At 44.5% G+C, this 22,555-nt stretch overlaps 1 protein-coding gene across 1 annotated transcript in view; it reads left to right on the top strand.

Annotated features, from left to right (window-relative positions):
* ccbe1 (collagen and calcium binding EGF domains 1) overlaps positions 1-20,615 on the top strand; it is a 45,409-nt gene extending 24,794 nt beyond the window's left edge. The window contains exons 3-11 of the mRNA XM_027030701.2: positions 4,906-4,958; positions 5,788-5,922; positions 6,402-6,539; positions 7,789-7,895; positions 9,573-9,681; positions 10,549-10,688; positions 15,887-15,922; positions 17,374-17,409; positions 20,177-20,615. Of these exons, the coding sequence (XP_026886502.2) occupies positions 4,906-4,958; positions 5,788-5,922; positions 6,402-6,539; positions 7,789-7,895; positions 9,573-9,681; positions 10,549-10,688; positions 15,887-15,922; positions 17,374-17,409; positions 20,177-20,437 (1,015 nt within the window). The 3' untranslated portion in view covers positions 20,438-20,615. The remainder of the gene's footprint in view (positions 1-4,905; positions 4,959-5,787; positions 5,923-6,401; positions 6,540-7,788; positions 7,896-9,572; positions 9,682-10,548; positions 10,689-15,886; positions 15,923-17,373; positions 17,410-20,176) is intronic.
* The last annotated feature ends 1,940 nt before the right edge of the window (positions 20,616-22,555 follow it).

The following is a 22,555-nucleotide window of genomic DNA, read 5'->3' on the forward strand; positions in this document are numbered from 1 at the left end:
CTCTCTCATGCACTCCCTCTCTCTCTCTCTCTCTGCCTGTCTCTATTTCTGTCCCTCCTGTTCATGTTGTCTAAAATGTCATATTACTATTGTGTTACCGCTGGTGACCTATGACCTCTTATTTTATGTTTTTATTATAAAACATATTGAGGTGGGAACTCCCAGAATGCTTTGTGTGCATAGTTTATAATGACCTCATAATGTTGTTTAGAAGTTGTTGACTTGTTTTTGTGTGTGTTTATTTTGGGTGTTTTTTTTCTTTTATTAGCGTGTTTTGAGCATGTGCCCGCTTCTTGGTCATTTTCCTACCTGGTTCCACTCCTGTGATGCTTCATGTTTGCTGCGAGTGTGTTTCAAAAGTTGTTCGTGAGCGAAAATGTCTTCTGTCTCTTGTTCCACGCCGACGCTACAATATAAAAAATATCCCCTTTCCTAAAAAATGATCAAACAAAAGGGTCATAAGGTGAAAGCGTGTCTCACACAGACAGTCGCTCTCTCTCTTCCTGGCTTTATCTCTCGGTCTCTCTCTCATTCAGTATTGATTCGTTAGGTCAGGTTAGTCCTCCGTGAGTCATCCTTGGCTAATTTGTTTCAGCAGAGTAAAATCTCCTGAGACTGAACCACATCTAGAACACCCCACCACCACCTCCACCTCCAACACTACCAACACCACCTCCAACACCACCACTGGGAGAACCACTGCAGTGCCATAACAGTGCTGTTGGAGGATATTTCACATTGAACATGAACATGTGTCATCAGCCTGCAGGTAGCATTGCTTTGTGTCATTTAACAGGTGCACACACATTGTGGTCTTGCAAAAAAGATTTTTGGGGTCATTCTATGTAAAAGTGTTAAAACATTTTGTGTGTGTGTGTGTGTGTGTGTGTGTGTGTGTGTGTGTGTGTGTGTGTGTGTGTGTGTGTGTGTGTGTGTGTGTGTGTGTGTTGTAATACTATGAGGTGATCCTTTCCAGCACAGTTGGCCTGGATCTTACTGTATTGGTCAGTATCTTGTTCCAGTGGTGATTCTAAACCCAAAAGTCTCAGTCACTGTGCTGTTACTGCTGTTGCTGATTAAAGGAAACTCATCTCGACTGCTTCATCTTACTGGAGGGACCAAACATTTAGATATAACTGTGTATGAAAATAAGAAACCCTAAAATCTATCCAAACCCTAAAAAATTAAAAAATGAAGGCATTGTGATGTCACACTGTCCTGACCTGGGTTTGAGCCCTAGGTAACATGGCTGCCTTCAGCCTATGTTACACTGAGTAATAGTTATTTTAGTTGCAGGGCCTCAATAGAGTAAGAAGTTAAATTCATATATTTTGTACTACTCCTTATCATAAACAAGCAACCCAACAGCTTAGAGATCACAGTGTTCACAATAATTCGATACAATAATTTAATGAGGGAATCTTACTCACATTGTTGTTGCTATGGAAATAGATGTTGGGTTTTTTTGAAGGGGGGGGCGCAATTTTAAGGATTGTTATATTCTGTGGAATTTACTTCGACAGATAAGAAAGCAGGAGAAGAATAGAGATTGGAGTACACACAAAACAGACTCAGTAAACGCATCTATAAATGTTTAGTAAAAATTGAGTGGCAGATCTGAGTCCTGGATCTTCTGAGTCCTGGATGTCCTGGAGAGGGCAGAAGGATGTATTTAACGTGGGCACAGACCCACATGTTCATATGAAACTCTCACCCTCACTTTATTTAAAACACCTACACTCGCTGGTCCCTGTATTAGCTCCGCTGGTCTTATAAGTAGTCTGTAGTCCACCTCCACCCTGTTCAGCACTGATCAGGTTCTTACCACAGGACCACTGCTGACCAGATGAGTTATGTATGGAGGAAGAGAATGTGTGTGTTGTAGATGGAGAGTTCATTCAAGAGTATTATTGACATAATGGTTATGTCTGGTCTAAACAGCAGAGTTCAGGAATTTGTGCGTATAAGGCTGTGTATGTGTATGAGCTGTGTATGTGTGTGAGCTGTGTATGTTTGTGAGCTGTGTGTGTGTGTGTGTGTGTGTGTGTGTGTGTGTGTGTGTGTGTGTGTGTGTGTGTGTGTGAGACCTGAGTCTAATGGTGATTTGTTGAGTGTGCACTTCTGAATTTTGTTATCGTTGTTCAGATTTATTGAAGTGACCTTGTACTGTACATACTGCTGTTACTGGGTGTCTATAACTCTCTCAAGTTGTTTGTGTGTGTGTGTGTGTGTGTGTGTGTGTGTGTGTGTGTGTGTGTGTGTGTGTGTGTGTGTGTGTGTGTGTGTGGCCATGCTGGTAACTGTAATACTTGTTTAGCAGTATGTGTTTGTGTATTTGGGTGAAAATACCAAAGTAGCTAGGCCTGCATGCATATTTACAAACACACACACACACACACACACACACACACACACACACACACACACACACACACACACACACACACACACACACACACACACACACACACACAGGTGCACATCATCCTCCCGTTCTGTTGGAGATTTGTGTCTCCTCTGAGTCTGTCTTTCTCCTCCCCATCTTTCTAAGCGGTGTTAGCTCCTGGTTGGTGTATGTGGAGATAGCAGGGGGTTACAGGGCCACACACAAGCTCCTCACGAACCTCTGTGGGCTTGTTAGTGTTAAAACACTTCCCTACTTCCCTACCCACACACACACACACACACATACACACACACACACACACACACACACACACACACACACACACACACACACATACACACACACACACCCGCTCTGTGAGGACTCCCCCTGGAATGCAGAACAGGGCAAGTCTGCGTGGCTGCACAGATTAAAAGCCCCGCTGAGGGGGCAGTGCTAAAGTGGAGTTATTTCAGAGCTCTGATACACCAGGTACCACACCACAGGAGCAGGAGAGCTAATCCTGGATCAGCGGTTTTCCTCTAACACCTTTAACCATGCGGGTGTGCAGGAGATTGGCAGCATTTGAACGAAGTTATAACATCATTTACGAAACTACGTGTGTAATATCACTTAATACATTTTCAGTCAAATTTTTTCTATTTGGTTTGGGAAGCGATACAGTAGGGTGATTTTTAATGAGGCTATCTGTTTTTAAAAGCACACGCTTTGACATACATGTAAAGTCTTTGTTATTAAAACCCCACGGGTTTTGCTGATTCATGTCGTGGCTTCATAGTCAGGGCTTTGCCTTCTACTCAGCTGGTGTGCTTTGACTTGCCTTCACCAGCTCTTCATTGAAATGCAGGGCTGTGTGTGTGTGTGTGTGTGTGTGTGTGTGTGTGTGTGTGTGTGTGTGTGTGCGTGCGTGCGTGTGTGTGCGTGCGTGTGCGTGTGCGTGTGCGTGCGTGTGCGTGTGTGTGTGCGTGCGTACGTGCGCGTGTGTGTGTGCGTGCGTGCGTGCGCGTGCGTGCGTGCGTGCGTGTGTGTGTGTGTGTGTGTGTGTGTGTGTGTGTGTGTGTGTGTGTGCACAGAACTATAGTGAGTGAAAGACATGCGTGTGTAACATTTATGGACTTGGCAGACAATCCGAACATATTACAGTTTCGTTCATGATACAGATGAGGGCGATTGTATTGCTAGGAGTCTTGTCCAAGGAGTCTGATGGGTGTAGCGTGGTAGGGGGGGTGTATAGATGGAGGCTGGATGTTTGTGGGAGCAGATCTCCTCAGCTTACAAAATAAGCATCACATTAGACATTAATCACACTTTGAAAAAGGCTCCAGTCTTCTGTTATGTAATTCATGGTGTGTGTGTGTGTGTGTGTGTGTGTGTGTGTGTGTGTGTGTGTGTGTGTGTGTGTGTGTGTGTGTGTGTGTGTGTGTGTGTATGTGTGTGTGTGCGTGTGCGCGTGCGTGCATGTGTGTCCTTGCTTAAGCATACATCAAACACCCTTAATAATCAGTCCTACCTTTCAAAACCTCGAGTGTCTGATCTTTTAAACCAAATTCCCTGGAACGGTCTTATTCGTTTGTTTTCTCGCTGGAACGGAACATATTGTTTCTGAACGTGTGAAAGGTTTTTAGTTTGCTTTTGTTCTGACGGTGCAGGCTGAACTGTTTCAGGCGTAGCGTTTTGATCTCGTGTAGGCTGTCAGGTTTTGATCAGTTAGCTCAAATGGTTAGCCACGTGTCAGGCCCAGATAACCAAACACAAATGTGCGCGTGGCCGAAATCATAAACGGGAAGAGTTGAGTGCCCACTAAATGATGATTTATTCGGAGACTGCTGAGCTCGTGGCAGCAAAAATTGGCAGAGATGTTTGTTATGGTCAACAAAGTTGTTTTGCATTCCTCAGAGAGTTACATTTAAATCAGGACATACTTCAGACGATTTAATGTCGTGTCAGTCACACCATTAACTCTGTTTTCTTGCTGTGTGCTGTTGTGTGACATTAATACACACCAAGCAACACCAAAAAGGACTTGCTTATGCTTCTCTCCAGCCAAAGATTTCTCTAGATCTTATTTTTTTAAGTGATGAATAATACTCAGTGAAATGTGCTTTGTTACTTTATGGCTTGTGTTATTGTTAAAGAAACAGTAGAGTTATGAAACGCTGAACCTACATTACATTGTGTGAAATTAAAACAGCTGTGCGTGCGCGCGCTGGGGTTAGAACTCGCTTTTTAATGCTAAAAATGACCCCCAGGGGCCCCGCGAGCGGAATTCAACGTACAGCTCGGAAGGTAACGCACGTGCCAGGAAAAGCGTGCACTCCATTCGTCTCAGTGTGAACGTGGATGTAATTAAAATAAAAGTAGCAGAACGAGTTCTGCGTTTGGGTACATGCTCGCAGGACGCACGTGTCTACTACGATTTATGTTGTACCTCTGTGTTTCATATGAAGTGCTTCGAGTCAACGATGCGTTTGTTTACTTTTATTATTCTTTGTTTGTAGGAAGAAGTGTTGCGAGGGCTTTAAGTTTGTCTTGGGCCAGTGCATTCCAGAAGGTAGGAATACACTCTCTCAACCCCGTCTTGGACGCCGATCGGATGAATTTGTACAGATATATTTTTCCCTTACGTCCCCTGGGCATCCTAAACGAAATCGCCTTTTAAAAAAACTACCGCAGTTTGTATCATGTTGCTTTAACCTTTTTCTGAACACCTAAAATAACTTGCCATCGTTTTTGCACACATAACGATTATTTAATTATCGTGAGATTTTATTTACAGTGGGAATATATCCGCACATTAAAAGCAAATTAAAGGCAAGATAACTTTACGTTTGGGCTTGGAGTTCAAACCACTGACACACGGTTTTCCTCATAACTGTCAAAGGACTGCCCTGCGGTTACAAGCCCGACGCACGGGGAGCGCTTCACCTGCTGTGCGTGTTAGTGACGGGCTTTCATGTTTCCGTGTGCGGCGGTTCGGCGGTTATTTTCCGCTTGGCCTGGCTGCTGTCCTCACCTGCTCCGCCGGCCCTGATGAGAAACACAGGGCCGCAGTCTGGCTGAGGGCGCATTCTTTCCCAGAGTCAAATATAGAACTCCAGTGCGCCTTCACAGCGGCTCGCCCACGGATGGGATGAGTAGATGCCTGCGGCAGCGCGCAGCTCTGGGGCGCGTTACAGACGGTGTGGGAAAACAGGGTCTTAATTACGGCTATCAGGACAGCTGTATCCCTTTATTGTATTGAGCTGTGCACAACTGTGCTGTGACTTTGTCCATCATGCCTTATGCAATGTAACTTTTATCATTTCTTATGTTTTTGTTTCATCCTCTGCGGGTTTTTTTTTTTTTTTTTGCTCGTGCACATGTGGTGTGCGCGTGTATAGATTACGATGTGTGCGCTGGCGCCCCCTGTGAGCAGCAATGTACTGACCACTTCGGCCGTGTGGTCTGCACCTGTTACCCTGGTTACCGTTACGACCGAGAGCGCCATAGAAACCGAGAGAAGCCGTACTGCCTGGGTGAGTCACACGCGGATCACTGCCGCGCACTTTCCACTGAACTCCGGTTAGCTGATTATTAAGAGATTTAATGCGTTCTACAAACTTGTTCAATGCAAATTCTGCTACACAAAAAAATGAAGTTGACCAGAGAAAATTAGTACAAGAAACGTCAGGATAATGAAATGCAGGTTGCCTCGTGGCCTGGCCAGATATAATGTTGATGATTTGCCTGCTATGTGTTCTTTTACAATCTTTGGAAAAGTTCTTTCCTGCATGAGCTCTGAGGGACTGTGCACTCAGGAGTGTCCACTCAGCTCCTGGTCTGCAGCCCTGTCCAGCATGGAGACTTTTAGTTCATATTAATGCAGCTCACCCACCGCGAAAAAAGCCACTGTATTCACGCTCCTGTGTTTTCTCATGCTCTTTTTCACTCCATACTTCTCTTTCCCTCTCTCTCCCTCTTCCTGTCTTTCTGCCTCCCCTCTCTCCCTCTGTAGACGTTGATGAATGTGCCAACCCTAACGAGACAGTGTGCTCTCAGATCTGCATCAATACTCCAGGCAGTTACAGATGTGCGTGCGAGAGGGGGCACTTCCTGGAGGCAGACAGGAGGAGCTGCACTAAGGGCGAGAGAGGTGCACCTACAGCATACACCTGTTCTCTCTCTCTCTCTCTCTCTCTCTCTCTCTCCATCCCCACTGTCTTTTTCTGTCTCTTCCCTCTTTCCAATCTGTCTCTCTGTTGCTACGTACACGTCACATTAAGAAGGGCTCCACTGTCGGGACAATCTTTCGCCATTGCGTCACCCTGCCTGCCAGTGTAGAGCGCCTGCCCCTTGGCGAGTGGCCTCACTCTGTCCTGTTCCCTCCGAGCGGCACGGCTGGACTGGTGGCTGGGACTGACCGTTTCCTCTCCGTGGTGACGGAACGGTGGTGAGGAGGGTCTGTGCTCACTCTCACAGCTCAGACGCGCACGTCCCAGGCACGGAGAACAACAAAGTGCTGCGTTAGAGGGGAGGAACGCAGATCTGAGCTGCGTCATTTTCACACAGCCCCTCTGCAACACACCAAAAACCCTTAATGTCTCTGAGAGGAGATGAAGGTACTCTGTGTGTGTGTGTGTGTGTGTGTGTGCTTAATGTTAAAGGCCACCCTTCCTGAACTCCCTCCTTAAAGTTAAAGCCCACCCTGATGGGATCTCCCACCCTCTCACTGACACACACTCCTGTGAACTCCTGTCTTCCTGTGGTTCACCGTGCTTAGCCGTTAATCTCCAACCAGAGCTCTAAACAAACTCCTCCCTATGTCTTTTCCGGTATGACCTGTTTGTAAGACCCTGAAGGCTGGCTGACCCATGACGGCGGGGCTGTACGAATGACCTGGGCTGGCATTAGCAGCAGCCAGCCTCTCTGTTGTTTCCCAAGGCAGTCAGGCGGAGGTCACTAGGGGTCTCAGACATGTGGTTTCTGGGGTCAGTAGTGTGATCATGTGCAAGCTGGCACAGACACCTAGAGTGGAATGGCAGGCATGTTCAGGCCACTAAGTTTATTGGACTAAACAGAGTGATACAAAGAGAATTAAACAGTGATAAACAAATAAACAGTGATACACAGAACTAAACAGAGTGATACACAGAACTAAACAGAGTGATACACAGAGAAATAAACAGTGATACACAGAGTGATAAACAGAGTGATAAAAGGCTCTCACTGTGTCATTGTTAATCAGACATTATATTAGTTTTTGCTCTGGTGATTTGCGCTGTTTTCTTGCTTTAAACCAGCAGATAAATTGTTAACTACCTATTACAGCATGTTTGTATGTTGAGAGGCTCAATCTTTTCTTTTGTTTGTTTGTTCGTTCATTTGTTTGTGTTTCTTTGCAGCTCCTCTTTTTGAAAAATCTGATAACGTGATGAAGGCAGGAACTTGCTCGGCAACATGTGAGGACTTCAATCAGATCAAAATGACCGTTTTCCAGCTTAAACAGAAGGTACATGCCAACTGCTCAGTTCCTCATATTAAACATTAATCACTCGTTAAATCCTATACATTTCACACATTATGCACATGTTCACATTTGATAGTATTTCTTGATTCAAGCAGTATACAGGTCTGGAAAGGAGTCTTATTGAGTTTATATGTTAATAAAGACCCCAGGTGACTTCGACGGCTGGGGGGGGGGGGGTGACCTCCGCCTGCCCTTGTCAGGTAACGTGGTCGGCATGGACGGGGGCAGTGGGGTGGAGGGAAGCAAGCAAGCCCACAACTCCGTCAGCATGTCGGCCTGCTCCGCACCTACCCCACTACTGCATGATGTATGGATTACAGATGTATGCACTCTCCGGAGGAGAGCAAGAGAGGGAGGGGATAGAGAGAGAGAGCAGGAGTGGAGAGACAGAGAAGCAGGGAGACGCGCAGAAAGAACAAAAGCTAGAACAGGAGCTAAGGCATTAGAGAGCGAGAGAGAGTAAGATGGCGAGATACAGAGAGAGCGAGTTTCTGCCTCGGTTGGGTTGTTTTGGTTGTTGTCTGTGCGCTGTAGTGCTGTAGTGATGGACTTCAGTGTTCTGTCTGAAAAGTCCATTTCACAGTCCTTGTATTCAGCTTGCCGAGTGCTCTGTTGAGTTTCTCCTTAGCCATAATTGCTGGGTCCAGTAGACACGCTGCCTGCCTGCCATGAGCACCGTGGGAAATGTAGGAAGCCAAATATCAGCACGACTCCACAAAACGGTGAAGCAAAGCCAAATGGCTTTTAAATTGCTTACAATCGGCTGAACACAGAGTCTCGCACTCTCGTACGGACTTATGACTGATGCCTGAGGCTGTGAGTGTAGTTTGTGTCAGGCACTCTCTGAGGTCAGGTGTGTGTGTTTGTGTGAGTGGGTGTGTGTGGGTGTGTGTGTAATGGGTTCCAGTGCACAGTGAGATGTGCTCTTTGAAGTGACTCGATCTGATGTGTCCCTTGTGTTAGGAGGCCCCTGTGCCGATCTCTGGACATGCACCTGCATTATTCAGTGCTCTCCTGGTAGTGTGGTGGACGCTACGCTCGCACATGTTACTTCTTAGTGGTCAGATTACATGCTAAAGGTTAGCCTTGCTAAAGGTCAGGCAGGCTAAAGGTCAGCCATGCTAAAGGTCAGCCATGCTAAAGGTCAGGCATTCTAAAGGTCAGCCATGCTAAAGGTCAGCCATGCTAAAGGTCAGCCATGCTAAAGGTCAGCCCCTGCATGTCTCCTGCCACCCCCACACACAATGCTAACTCAGGCTATTAGCGAAATCATCCATTAGCCACACCTCCATCCTCTCCTGCAGAGTCATACGGTGAAGCTGTAACAGGACCTGCAACATTTGTACCCTTCGACCCTTGTAGGGGTTTTTTTTCTTTGTGACATTTCTCTAAACACTTTGAACACAGTGTGTAACACAGCCTAAATTAAGCTGTTCTTCCTCATGTAGGCATTTACTAGTATCTACTGTTGTTTGAATATTGAAATACAACTCTAGTTAACTACAGGTCAGACACTGATATGCACGTGTATTCATTGTGAAGATGTACTGAAGTATGTACTGACTTTTATAGCACTCTAAAGAACATGTATACCCATTTAACAATAATGCAGCCTCTCTCTCTCTCTTCTTTCTCTCTTTCATCTTGTCCGTACCACAGATAGCCATGTTGCCAAGCAACACTGAGATCGATAAACAGATGACCAGTGAGAAGATGCTGACAACACATTCCTTCCTGCCTGGACCCCCTGGTCAACCTGGAGCCCCTGGTGAGCTTTAGGCCTGTGCTAAGCTAAGGCTGAAGCCTTGCAATGCAGAAGGATCAGTTATCGAGTGTTGGTAAGCTAGACTGGTCTCAGGCTTCTCACAGTCCATTTCCACAGTCTTACTCATGTGGGCAGTTTCCCCAGATCACTGTGAGATTGTGGTGAGTTCTGCAATTTCTCACTGTAAGCACTTCTCACAGACCTGAGGATTTCCAACAAAGTTTTCGAATTTCAGAAAAGAATGTTTGTGTTTCAGCAGTCATAACAGATGTCCCTTGATCAGAGTTCCCCTGTTTCCATCACAGGATTGGAAATGCTATCATCTGTAAAGGTTGCCGTGGTTGCCATGGTTAGGAAGGTTGCTGTGTTGTGGTTGCTGTGGTGAGCTGAGATGGTTGGCATGCTCCTAAGACACCTCCATTTCTCCCCTTAATCTCAGAAGCACACAAAACTATAATGCAGGATTTTAGCCAATTTAACTTCCAAACCAGTCATCCAATACATTCCCAACATAAAAATTAAATTGTTGCAGCATGTGTGAATGTTTGTGTCCATGAGCACTCAGTGAGCATGGCTGGTTTAACCTGCAGGCCCTGGTCAGTGGAGCTCTGCCTCCTGCCCCTAGCTGATTGTTTCCTCTGATATGGATGTATAACAAATCTCACTACATTCTGGTCATGGGCATTAGATCAGTATATTTCACAGAATAAAGACTTACAGTTGGGGATCTGCAGTTACTGTTACTGAGTAATTCCAGACCGCACAGTAATTATCACAGTGATTTCTATCCCTTTCCATTATAGCGTTAATGCTGTTTCTCTCTCTCTCTCTCTCTCTCTCTCTCTCTCTCTCTCTCTCTCTCTCTCTCAGGAAGCCCGGGACCCCAGGGCTCTCCTGGTCCCCCAGGTCATTCAGGGCCTCCTGGTCTCCCTGGCCCACGGGGTCAAATGGGGCTTATGGGTCCCTCTCCGGATCTTTCTCACATCAAACAGGGCAGGCGAGGACCAATGGTAAGTCTCTATGAAGAGTAGCATACATTCAGTTGAGCCAGTGGTAACTCTCTATAGAGAGTAGTATACATTGTTCATAGCCAATGGTAAGTCTCTATAGAGTGTTTACATTGTGCTGAGCCAATGGTGTCATGCACTAAGGTGATAAAATAGGCATTTACATTTACATTTACAGCATTTAGCAGATGCTATTATCCAGAGCGACTTACAAAAGTGCTTTGTCATTTACTCATAGAACACATCCTAGTACAGTACAGTAGGTTAGAGTCCAAGATACCAATGATCTAGAATACTTTAGAGATACAGGGATGAATATAGGCAATTTTACATACTGCAGTGGGGACTGATAATCAGAAGGTTGCTGGTTCAAGCCCCACCACTGCCTAGTTGCCACTGTGGGCCCCTGAGCAAGACCCTTAACCCTCAATTACTCACGTTGTGTTCAGTCAGAATTGTAAGCGTTGGATAAAAGTGTCAGCTAAATGCCATAATTGTAAATATTAAAACTGCTGACCAGTACAAACTAATGAACTTTTTTCGCATACTCTACACAAGAACTAGCAGGAATAACAACATCAAAACAAATCTGTTTATGATGGCAACGGCAGCAACATGCTTTTTCTATGGCGCACATGCGTAACCAATCACAACATCTAGCCACACGCGTAACCAATCACACATGCAACCTTAGATTGTACCCCAGGTAACAGACATTTGTGATTGGCCAGTCACTAATGCTTTTGTAAAAAGAAGGAAATAAGCCAATGAGACCAAGCTAATGAATGCTCAGCCAACGAACTCTTGGACTAACTCTGCACTTACAGCTAATTATTTTAAAGAGAAAGTGCCATGAGGATGTAAAAAGTGTCATGCTAAAGGATTGTGGTATCAGGTCAGGAGGTTGTGTTCAGTCAGCTTGAAGGTGTTGAGGAAGGATTAGCCAGGGAGAGAGTTGTTTCAGAGAGCCAGGGTGGCTTGTTATTCTACTGGGCGGGACACGTCACACAGTGACACGTTCACACAGTTACACGTTCACACAGTTACACGTTCACACAGTCACATGTTCACACATTCACACTCACTTTACCGAGATGTAGCTAAGCCTTAGCTATAGCTAAGCCACATCCACACATTTTTCTAGGGCACAGCAGGCGTGATGATTTAGCTACAAACACACACACACACGTCCTCTCAGTCCATCCATTTCTCTGTCCATCCCACTCACAAAAACATTCCAGTTCCCGATGCTGTTGGTCACGTCAGGTTTACCAACACCTTCCCAGACTATATAATACTTCATGCATACACTACATACAATATAATTATTAGCTCTAGATCAGTTTCTGTGCTCACCAGCAGCTTCAAAAAATGTTTTTAAACAAAACATTTATGTTTATTTGTATAGACATGGATGTTTAGAATGAAATACTAACAGGCTGTACTGACTAGGCAGCAAATTCTGGAATACAACAGCAAACTCCAAAAAAAACAGACAACTGTTAAAACGTGGAGATTGATTTCACTTAGAGACCGTAAGAAGCATGATTTCTGTTGCCGTTTCCTGGTTTTCCTTGAACCAGTTTAATTCAATCCTACTGAAGAGTCCCCTGCCAGACACCAGCAGGTGTCCAGTTCCTGCCCAGGGTCATGCTGTATCAGGTCCTGCCCAGCTGTGTCACCTCTGTATGGGTTCGAGCTGGGACCTGCTGGCCCTGCCTCTGATCTCCTCCGCTGGATCTCTGGAGGTTCACCTCTGCAGCTGTGGCTGAAATTAGAGCACACAATGCATCTCTCTCTCTCTCTCTCTCTCTCTCTCTCTCTCTCTCTCTCTCTCTCTCTCTCTCTCTCTCTCTCTCTCTTTTCTGTTGTCTTCTTTGCTTGCATGAAAAATCATTCTAGCTCTTTTATAAACTTAACATCTACATTTCTTTTACTACTCCTCATCTCTCTCTCTCTCTCTCTCTCTCTTTTGTCCCTTCATTTGTTTGTCCTTTTTCTTCACTGCTTGATTAATATCCTATTGAACAGCTGTTGGTTGGCCGAGCTACATCAAGTGTAGTTTGTGTGTGTGTGTGTGTGTGCACTTGCATATTTGTGTTAAAGCACAACCTCGAACTTTTGCTCTCAGCTGATAAATTGTAATGGCAATAACAGGGGAAGTGGCAGAACACATTACCATGCAGGTTTTGTTTGGTTTGGCTGCTATAGTCCAGAGGTCCGGCGGCTAACGTGTCTGATAGAGTTGACCTTTCACTCGTAGTAAGCGAGACCCCATCACACAACTAATGCATGTCACTGAAGAAAAATCCTTATTTGTCAAAGTGGTGCAGCAATTTATGAATGCTGGACACAGAAACATGAGACTCTCAAAACCCCAGAGTAAGTCTTAATAACATCAGACAACCTTGAGTGTGTTGGAAATGTGTTGTTTTCTTAATTTATTTTCTGCTCTACAGGTTGATAAATGGCCAAGTGTGATTGCACTTAGTTACTGGCCTCTCAAGCTAGAGGTGAACACGGTGTGTGTGTGCGCGTGTGTGTAAGTGTGTGGTGTGTGTTCTCACATAAAGATATACCTTTTCAAATCTATGTATGACAGCAAAGGTCCTTTGTATCAGATGCATGAGTCAGTGTGTTCTGGTTGATTTGGATTCAGTGTGTTCTGGTTGATGTGGATTCAGTGTGTTCTGATGATGTGGATTCAGTGTGTTCTGGTTGATATGGATTCAGTGTGTTCTGGTTTATTTGGATTCAGTGTGATCTGGTTGATGTGAATTTAGTGTGAATGTATTTATTTAACTTTGACAAAGTTTTCACTCTTTTTAAGCATTTACTGTACTTACTGTGAATTTCTAAAACCAAAGGCCATAATGACATCATGAGCTGTAGAGGTTGAAATTAAAGTACACAAACATTCTTTTCTATATACATGAATGAAAAATTCCCCAAAATACACAAATACATTAAATTCAAGGCTCTTGATATGTCTTAATTCTACAATCCACCAGAGGGCAGTGTGCAGCCTGAATAATTTTTGAGGTTCTAATCTGGTCCAGTTCTGGAAATGTATGATTAATATGGCAGTCTGGCTTCATGGGTTAGTGCTTTTCCCTACTAATGTGGCCTACATGGATACTAGACCAGAACACAGCCTCACAGAGCGCTATAGCCAGTGTTCTGGTCATTTATACCTTGTCAGAATGTCCTACAGTCATGAACAGATATAGTATGAAGTCTGGCAGGCTTACGTAGCTACGCGATATGGACAAAAGTATTGGGACACCCACACATTATACATACAGGGATGTTTATGACATCCCATTCTAAATCCACGGGTGTTAATATGGAGTCCGTATCCCCCTTTTGCTGCTATGAAACTTTCCACTGCTCTGGGAAGTCTTTCTACAAGATTTTAGAGTGTGTCTGTAGGAATGTCCTTTTATCCAGAGAAGCATTTGTGAGGTCAGATACTGATGCTGGATGAGAAGGCCTGGATCACAGTGTCCGTTTTAGTTTGTCCCAAGAGTGTTTGAAGGGATTGAGGTCAGGGCTCTGTGTGGGCCTGTCAAGTCTTTCCACACCAAACTCAGCCATGCCTTCATGGACCTCGCTTTTTGCACTGGGGCACAGTCATGCTGGAACAGGAAAGGGCCCTCCCAAAGCTTGTCTCACATAGTTGGAAGCATAGGGTTGTCCAAAATGTCTTAATGTTGAAGGATTAAGATTTCCCTTGCCAGGAACTAAGAGATCAGGGCCAACCCCTGAAAAACAACACCATAACATTATCTTTCCTCCATCAAACTTTACAGCTCAGGCAGGTGACCTTCTCCTGGTGTTCACCAAACCCAGGCTTGTCCATCAGACTGCTAAGTAGAGAAGCGCGATTCATTACTCCATAGAACATGTTTCTACTGCTCCAGAGTCCAGTGGCGGTGTGCTTTACACCACACCAGCTGATGCTCTGCATTGTGCTTGGTGACGTAGGGCTTGTATGCAACTGCGTGGCCACGGAAACCCCTGCCATGAAGCTCCTGGCACACAGTGTCGGTTCTGATGTTGATCCCAGAGGAGGTTTGGATCTCTGCAGCTACTGAGTCAGCAGAGTGTTGGTGACTTTTACACACTACACACCTCAGCACTCGATGACCCTGCTCTGAAACTCTGGTAACTCTGCTCTGCTTTGACTCTTCATGGCTGAGTTGTTGTGGTTCCTCAACACTTCCACTTTTCAATAATACCACTCGCAGTTGATGATGGAATATCTAGGAGGGAAGAAATTTTGTGAACTGACTTGGTGCAACGGTGGCGTCCTATTACAGCACCACGCTGGAATTCAGTGAGCTCTTTATAATGACCCGTTCTTTCACTAATGTGTGTGAAGGCCGACTGCATGGCTGGTGCTTGATCTAATACACCTGTGACAATGGGACTGAATATAACACCTGGATTCAGTGATTAACAGGTGTGTCCCAATACTTTTGTCCCTATAGTGTATATGGAATGTGCACCAAATAAAGTTGCCAAAATTTGGAGACTTTGATTTTGATATAAGTTCAACTTTTTAGAACACCATGCGAAGTTTTTTTATGTACCATAAGTTGAATTAACGTTATAAATATAATACATTTTTACAAAGGTCTACAATTACTATGAATTATATATCTACAAATATGTGTTTTTAGAGCTAAGAAACACCTGTGATAGTAATGTGTGCATGCAGTCCACTGGATCCACTGGATCACTAGACAGGTGCGATAAATTAACAGAACAAACTGAGACAAGAAAAAACTCGTTTACCCACTCATTGCACATGGAACAGATATAAAATATATACAAAATATATGCAAAGAGGTATAAAATGACAGGGCAAATATGAGATGCTAAGGAAAGTAGCTTTTCTCTCACCAAGGTTAAATGTGGATGAAAAAATATGGAACTAGCAGGTAGGCTAACTGAACTAGCGGGTAGGCTAATTGAACTAGCGGGTAGGCAAAATCAGAGCTAGTAAAAATTATGTCTGCTGGATAACAAATTTGAAATGGTCATCTTTCCCTGTTTTATCAAAATCTTAAACTGATCTGACCCCAAAACTGTGATTCAAACCATACATTTTGTGCATGAACCAACTCTCTGTGTGTGTGTGTGTGTGTGTGTGTGTGTGTGTGTGTGTGTGTGTGTGTGTGTGTGTATTTCTGCAGGGTCCTCCTGGTGCTCCAGGCAGAGATGGCTTGAAGGTACAGTGTGTTTCCAGACCCTCTGACCCCACTACGCCCCAGTCTTCCAGCTCCCTAATTGTGATCCTTGCACGGAATGCAAACGCTAACAAAAAAAAAAAAATTCATCCTGACCAATCAGTGATGAACTAAACCATTCGGACAGCAAGGGCCAAAAGCAAGGTCACTAAGCAAACTCACTGCCTTGTGCCGGGATGTAAATTAAATGGCCCCTTCGGAAGGATCTCCAAACACTCCGTGTTCCTGTAATGGTGAATTACACATCCAGTTATTAATTACACTGTCATTAATTTCAGCACGGAGCTTCAGCAGGCCAAACGTTGTCCATTTGAAACCACGTTTGCTGCAGCCATGCTTGTGTCACAATGATTTGTAGCTTTAAAGCTCACGCCAGCACATGCACAAAAACATGCCGACAGTCACCTAGTGCAGGGTTTTCCAAAGATCTGCGTTATAACGCAATCTGTGTTATTCCTCAAATAACCCTCTATAAATCTATACAATATGTACACCAAATTAGTGTTTTAAAACGTCCAATATCTCCAGATATTAGGTCAAATTAATCTGGCAATATATTTAGATCATCTAAGATTGGACCCTGGACGGGACCCTACTAGGACCCTGGTAAAGAAGACTGCAGCTTTAAACGTGTGCTTCTAAGTCTTCAGCCAGTAAGCATCTTATGTGTACTTCATGTTTAACTATCTTACATTTTGTCTGTGCAGCAGGTCAAGGTCAGCATAGAGGTGTGTCTGTGTGTGTGTGTGTGTCTACATGCACACACACACACATACCACACATCTGTCAGACCATGTTTGTAGGCAGAGCTTTACTGTTATGTTTTTCAGCTTCTCAGACACAAATCAGGACCATCTGGCGTAGACTACTACCCTTTCCTAACCCCTTGACCTTACCCTAATCCTCGCACTGGGGGGTCAGCCTCCCCCCCCCATATCTGCCTGTGTGGTACTTACCTTCATACCTCAATCCAAATGAGCTAGAGACCGGCTCCAAATGGACCGCAAAAACCAGCACTAACATAACATTTACACAAACTCCACCGTCAGAACAATTTGTTGCCACGTTTTCGGGTTTGCATTGCGGCAGATTTGCTGCTCGGGGTGATAGATCTCGGGGTGATAGATCTCGGGGTGATAGATCTCGGGCTGATAGATCTCGGGCTGATAGATCTCCGGGTGATAGATCTCGGGGTGATTGATCTGGGGGTGATAGATCTTGGGGTGATTGATCCCGGAGTGATTGATCTCAGGCCTCGTGTGAGGGTGAACTGCTGATGACCGGTGTGGGTTTTGGATATTTCAAACACTGGCGTGTTTTTTCGTGTGTGATGGCATTACTGGAAGGTAGTGGAGTAATAACTGTCCTATAAGGCTTCTCGCAGTTTCTCCACAGCAATCCCACTAACACAAATATTTGTTTGGATTCTTCAGGGAGAAAGAGGGGCTCCTGGACCTTCTGGACCTCCTGTAAGTAAATCTAACCATCTTAATCTTCTCCTCATGGTGTTATTTGAGTCTGTAATCTCCTCATGGTGTTAGCTGTGTCTGTAATCTTCTCCTCATGGTGGTAGCTGTCTCTGTAATCTCCTCATGGTGTTATTTGAGTCTGTAATCTCCTCATGGTGTTAGTTGTGTCTGTAATCCTCTCCTCATGGTGCTAGCTGTCTCTGTAATCTCCTCATGGTGCTAGCTGTCTCTGTAATCTCCTCATGGTGCTAGCTGTCTCTGTAATCTCCTCATGGTGTTAGCTGTCTCTGTAATCTCCTCATGGTGTTAGTTGTGTCTGTAATCTTCTCCTCATGGTGTTAGCTGTCTCTGTAATCTCCTCATGGTGCTAGCTGTCTCTGTAATCTCCTCATGGTGGTAGCTGTCTCTGTAATCTCCTCATGGTGTTAGCTGTCTCTGTAATCTCCTCATGGTGTTATTTGAGTCTGTAATCTCCTCATGGTGTTAGTTGTGTCTGTAATCCTCTCCTCATGGTGCTAGCTGTCTCTGTAATCTCCTCATGGTGCTAGCTGTCTCTGTAATCTCCTCATGGTGGTAGCTGTGTCTGTAATCTCCTCATGGTGTTAGTTGTGTCTGTAATCTCCTCATGGTGCTAGCTGTCTCTGTAATCTCCTCATGGTGCTAGCTGTCTCTGTAATCTCCTCATGGTGGTAGCTGTGTCTGTAATCTCCTCATGGTGCTAGCTGTCTCTGTAATCTCCTCATGGTGTTAGCTGTCTCTGTAATCTCCTCATGGTGGTAGCTGTCTCTGTAATCTCCTCATGGTGTTATCTGTCTCTGTAATCTCCTCATGGTGGTAGCTGTCTCTGTAATCTCCTCATGGTGCTAGCTGTGTCTGTAATCTCCTCATGGTGTTAGCTGTGTCTGTAATCTTCTCCTCATGGTGCTAGCTGTGTCTGTAATCTCCTCATGGTGCTAGCTGTCTCTGTAATCTCCTCATGGTGCTAGCTGTCTCTGTAATCTCCTCATGGTGGTAGCTGTGTCTGTAATCTCCTCATGGTGGTAGCTGTGTCTGTAATCTCCTCATGGTGTTATCTGTGTCTGTAGTCCTGTCTTTCTTTCTCCCTTTTTTGCTCTCCTGTTTTGTATCTTGTCTGTCTCACATCTACACTTGTCGGTCTGTCTGTGTGTTCTGTATACATATCTGTCTGTCTTCAGGTCTCATGATTTCAGATGTTGCTTTTATATCTCAAGCCTTTGCTTGTGGTGAACTTGGAGGTGCTACTGACAGTAAGATGAACTGTAGTAGCACTGTGCACTCCACTACTGAGCGCAGGAGACCGAGCAGAGGAGAGCCATGGGAGAACAGGTTATGACGTTTATTAAGATAGTGTGCATGCAGCCCCTTCACACAGGGCAAAGAACTCCTGCTGGGACCTGTCAGCACATCATAGTCCGTGTGCTGAAGCATTTATTGGTGAGAGCCTGGAGTGCAGCGTGCTCACCGGAGAAGCCTCAGGTTAGGCTCCTCCCACAGAGGACCGCTGTCCATTCGGGGTTTCCAGGGGTGATGTGTTCACCAGAGGCATGTCTTTGGTATGTTTACAGGAGGCAGGATCTTTCACCCTTCGTGTTTTCGCTGTTACATCCTCCAGGACGTGTTTTTGGGGGAGTAGGGAGGGGAAGGGAGAGCATTGATTTGGGACAGCGTGTGTTCAGTGGGTCAAAGGTCAACAGACACCTCCCTGACTACAGCACATAGCTGACACCGAAAGGTGGGGTGGTATGGGGGCTGTAAAAGAAGGCCTTCACTAGCTCTAGTGCCTTTGGTATCTTTCAGTAAACTTACATGGTGTGACAGAGTAACATGTTGCAAGAGACATATTTTGTGTTGTGTAATGCTGTGATGTTTTGGATTGTTTTGGGTTGTTTTGTGTTATGTTGTGATGTTTTGTATCCATTTGTGTTGTGTTATGTTGTGATGTTTTGTATTGTATTGTGTTGTGATGTTTTGGATTGTTTTGTGTTGTGTTATGTTGTGATGTTTTGTATCCATTTGTATTGTGTTGTGTTGTGATGTTTTGTATTGTATTGTGTTGTGATGTTTTGTATTGTATTGTGTTGTGATGTTTTGGATTGTTTTGTGTTGTGTTATGTTGTGATGTTTTGTATCCATTTGTGTTGTGTTATGTTGTGATGTTTTGTATTGTATTGTGTTGTGATGTTTTGGATTGTTTTGTGTTATGTTATGTTGTGATGTTTTGTATCCATTTGTGTTGTGTTATGTTGTGATGTTTTGTATTGTATTGTGTTGTGATGTTTTGTATTGTATTATGTTGTGATGTTTTGTATTGTTTTGTGTTGTGTTATGTTGTGATGTTTTGTATCCATTTGTGTTGTGTTATGTTGTGATGTTTTGTATTGTATTGTGTTGTGATGTTTTGGATTGTTTTGTGTTGTTATGTTGTGATGTTTTGTATCCATTTGTATTGTGTTATGTTGTGATGTTTTGTATTGTATTGTGTTGTGATGTTTTGTATTGTATTGTGTTGTGATGTTTTGTGTTGTGTTATGTTGTGATGTTTTGTATCCATTTGTATTGTGTTATGTTGTGATGTTTTGTATTGTATTGTGTTGTGATGTTTTGGATTGTTTTGTGTTGTGTTATGTTGTGATGTTTTGCACTGTGGTGTTTTGTATTGTGTTGTCTGTGACGCAATGTGACTCACGTGGCGTGACGTGGCTGACGTGGCGTGGCGTGACCTATTCTTTTGCATTGTGCTGTTCAGGGCCCACCTGGATCCTTTGATTTCCTGTTACTCCTGATGGCTGACATCCGTAACGACATTGCTGAGCTGCAGAGCAAAGTGTTTGGTAGGCAGATGCTTTCTCCTGGAGAGGACTTCCCTGTCACGCCTGACTACTGGAAGGAGAGTCAGGACAGCCTGGACTTTGGCTCTGGAGAAGACTACAGATCCCAGAATCCACCCAGGGAGAAGAGAAAGAGGAAATCATCCAGCACTTTAACTGATCCTGCCTGGAAGATCTAAGACTGTCATGAATGAGCACCTGACTATGGACTGACTTTGTAAAGGAGAGAATGGTGTAGATATCACAAAAAAAGATGTTTATTTAACTTCATACTCTTTACAGATGACATGAATGTATCTCTTTGTATGAAATTCTATTTTTTTAACATAAATATAAAAGATGTATATATTTATAGAATTTCCGTCTTTCAGTCATACAAATAACAGTACATATTCACCACAGTTCCTAACTGGGTCACGCCTGCCGCATTCTGGATGGTGCATTAATCAACGCATGAGCCTTGTAAATCATCGACATGCACGGATCTGCAGAGGTCCTCTGAGGCCTTTGACCGGACTTGCCGAACATTTCCGAACTTTCCCGAACTCCGTAACGGTGAAGAGCTTTGATGTTCGGGTGTGGGACGCGTGAGCGAGGTCCCACGGGCGCAATCTTCCCTATACGTTCCCGTATAGACCATTTAATATTTTACACAAACAGTATCCACAATGACATACCATGTGGTGCTTATAATAACGGAAACAATCCGGGACAACACAGAAAAGGCCGAAGACACTCTCACTCTCTCACTCTCTCTCTCTCTCTCTCTCTCTCTCTCTCACTCTCTCACTCTCTCTCAACATAAAACACTTTGCGATCTGACGTGCAGTCAGTCTTCACGCAGTCTGTCACGCCACATATTGCCCACGTGAACGGGATGTCGCGCGCACGATCTGGCAGTCATTAGTAATCCCACTGTATCTCGCGGGTGTACATCAAAGCCACTGCAACACACTTACCCAGTTTTGTCACCCAGACGAATCCGGGTTAAACAAAGCTTAATCTTTTTAACATGTGCGCAGTCCAAGGGTTAGCCACACCATTAAGGCGTATGAACCGCGCTCGCGGTTTTTCCGCCTCTCCGCGTGTCACAGATTGAACCCGTCCCCACGAGAGCCCCTCCGTAATGGCCCGTGACGCGCCGGTAACCCCTGTGGACATGTTAAACACGCACTTCATCAAAACATTATTTCCCACCGAGACAAGAACAACACTGGCTGTCTGATTTGTGCAGTTGAAGAAAAGACCACATGCTCGTTGGCCGCTATATAAACAGCACTCTGATTGTGGTAAAGGTGACTAATCAAATGGTGCATTCATGGGAGTAGCGTTTACGCGCGTGCGAAAAGCGTGATCAGGTCCATCGCTACTGTGCGAAGCACAGAAAATACTTTATATTAGCTTTGCAGTTACAGTTTAAACAGGCTTAACATTATCGTCGTTGTGCCGCAAATGACTGTTAAATCTGAATAGCTGTTTCTTAAATTTTACAAAATAAAAAAATAAAAATTATCTGTATTGCTGTATTACATGAGGAGCGTTGCCTGTTGTAAGAAACAGCATTTCCTGTTAGGATGGCCCGTGAGGGCTGGCTGTATATTTCTGTTGTCTGACTGTGCGAAGAAAAGGAGGATATAACCACTGGGTGGCGTCAGTTACACACTACTGCCCTTTTCAGACTGAATAACAGAATGAAGAGAAAGGGAGAATTTCCCCATAAGGGGGCAGAAGATACCTAAAAATCAGTGGCATTCAAATCTGGACCTCAGATCCAAATCCAGTCCTGGATTTTGGAATCCTTGTAGTTGATTAATTGATTCCTGTTACTGGTTGGCCACTTTGGCATCACACCTGCCTGCCAGGTAAAGGGAGGGTGGAAACCCCTGTAGGACCTGGACCTTGAGGGCTGAGATTTCAACACCGTAGACACCCAGTGTGTCTGTAATGGGTTAAGATGAGAAACAAAGGTGTCCAGCTGTGGTTCCCAGTAGATATACGTATTACTTCATTGTTTGTGCATATTATCTTATTGATCAAAACGTTCCAGCTCATGTTTAGAAATAAATATACTTACCAGTATATCTGTTGTCAAGCAGAATGAAACGTCCTTGTGTTGAGCAGCCTTAAGACCCTCCTTCACTGGTCAGTGGTTATGGCAGGGTCACAGGGTCACAGGTGTAGCACTGCTGTACCAGATCAGCTCACGTCATCTTTCCGTCCACGGTCATGCCTCTGTCACGTCAGTGGTATTGCGTGTTCACAGTCATAATGCACTGTGAAGGGTGTTTGGCAGGAAG

The sequence above is a fragment of the Electrophorus electricus genome, chromosome 6 (assembly GCF_013358815.1).
Source record: "Electrophorus electricus isolate fEleEle1 chromosome 6, fEleEle1.pri, whole genome shotgun sequence".
In the NCBI taxonomy this organism is placed as follows: Eukaryota; Metazoa; Chordata; class Actinopteri; order Gymnotiformes; family Gymnotidae; genus Electrophorus; species Electrophorus electricus.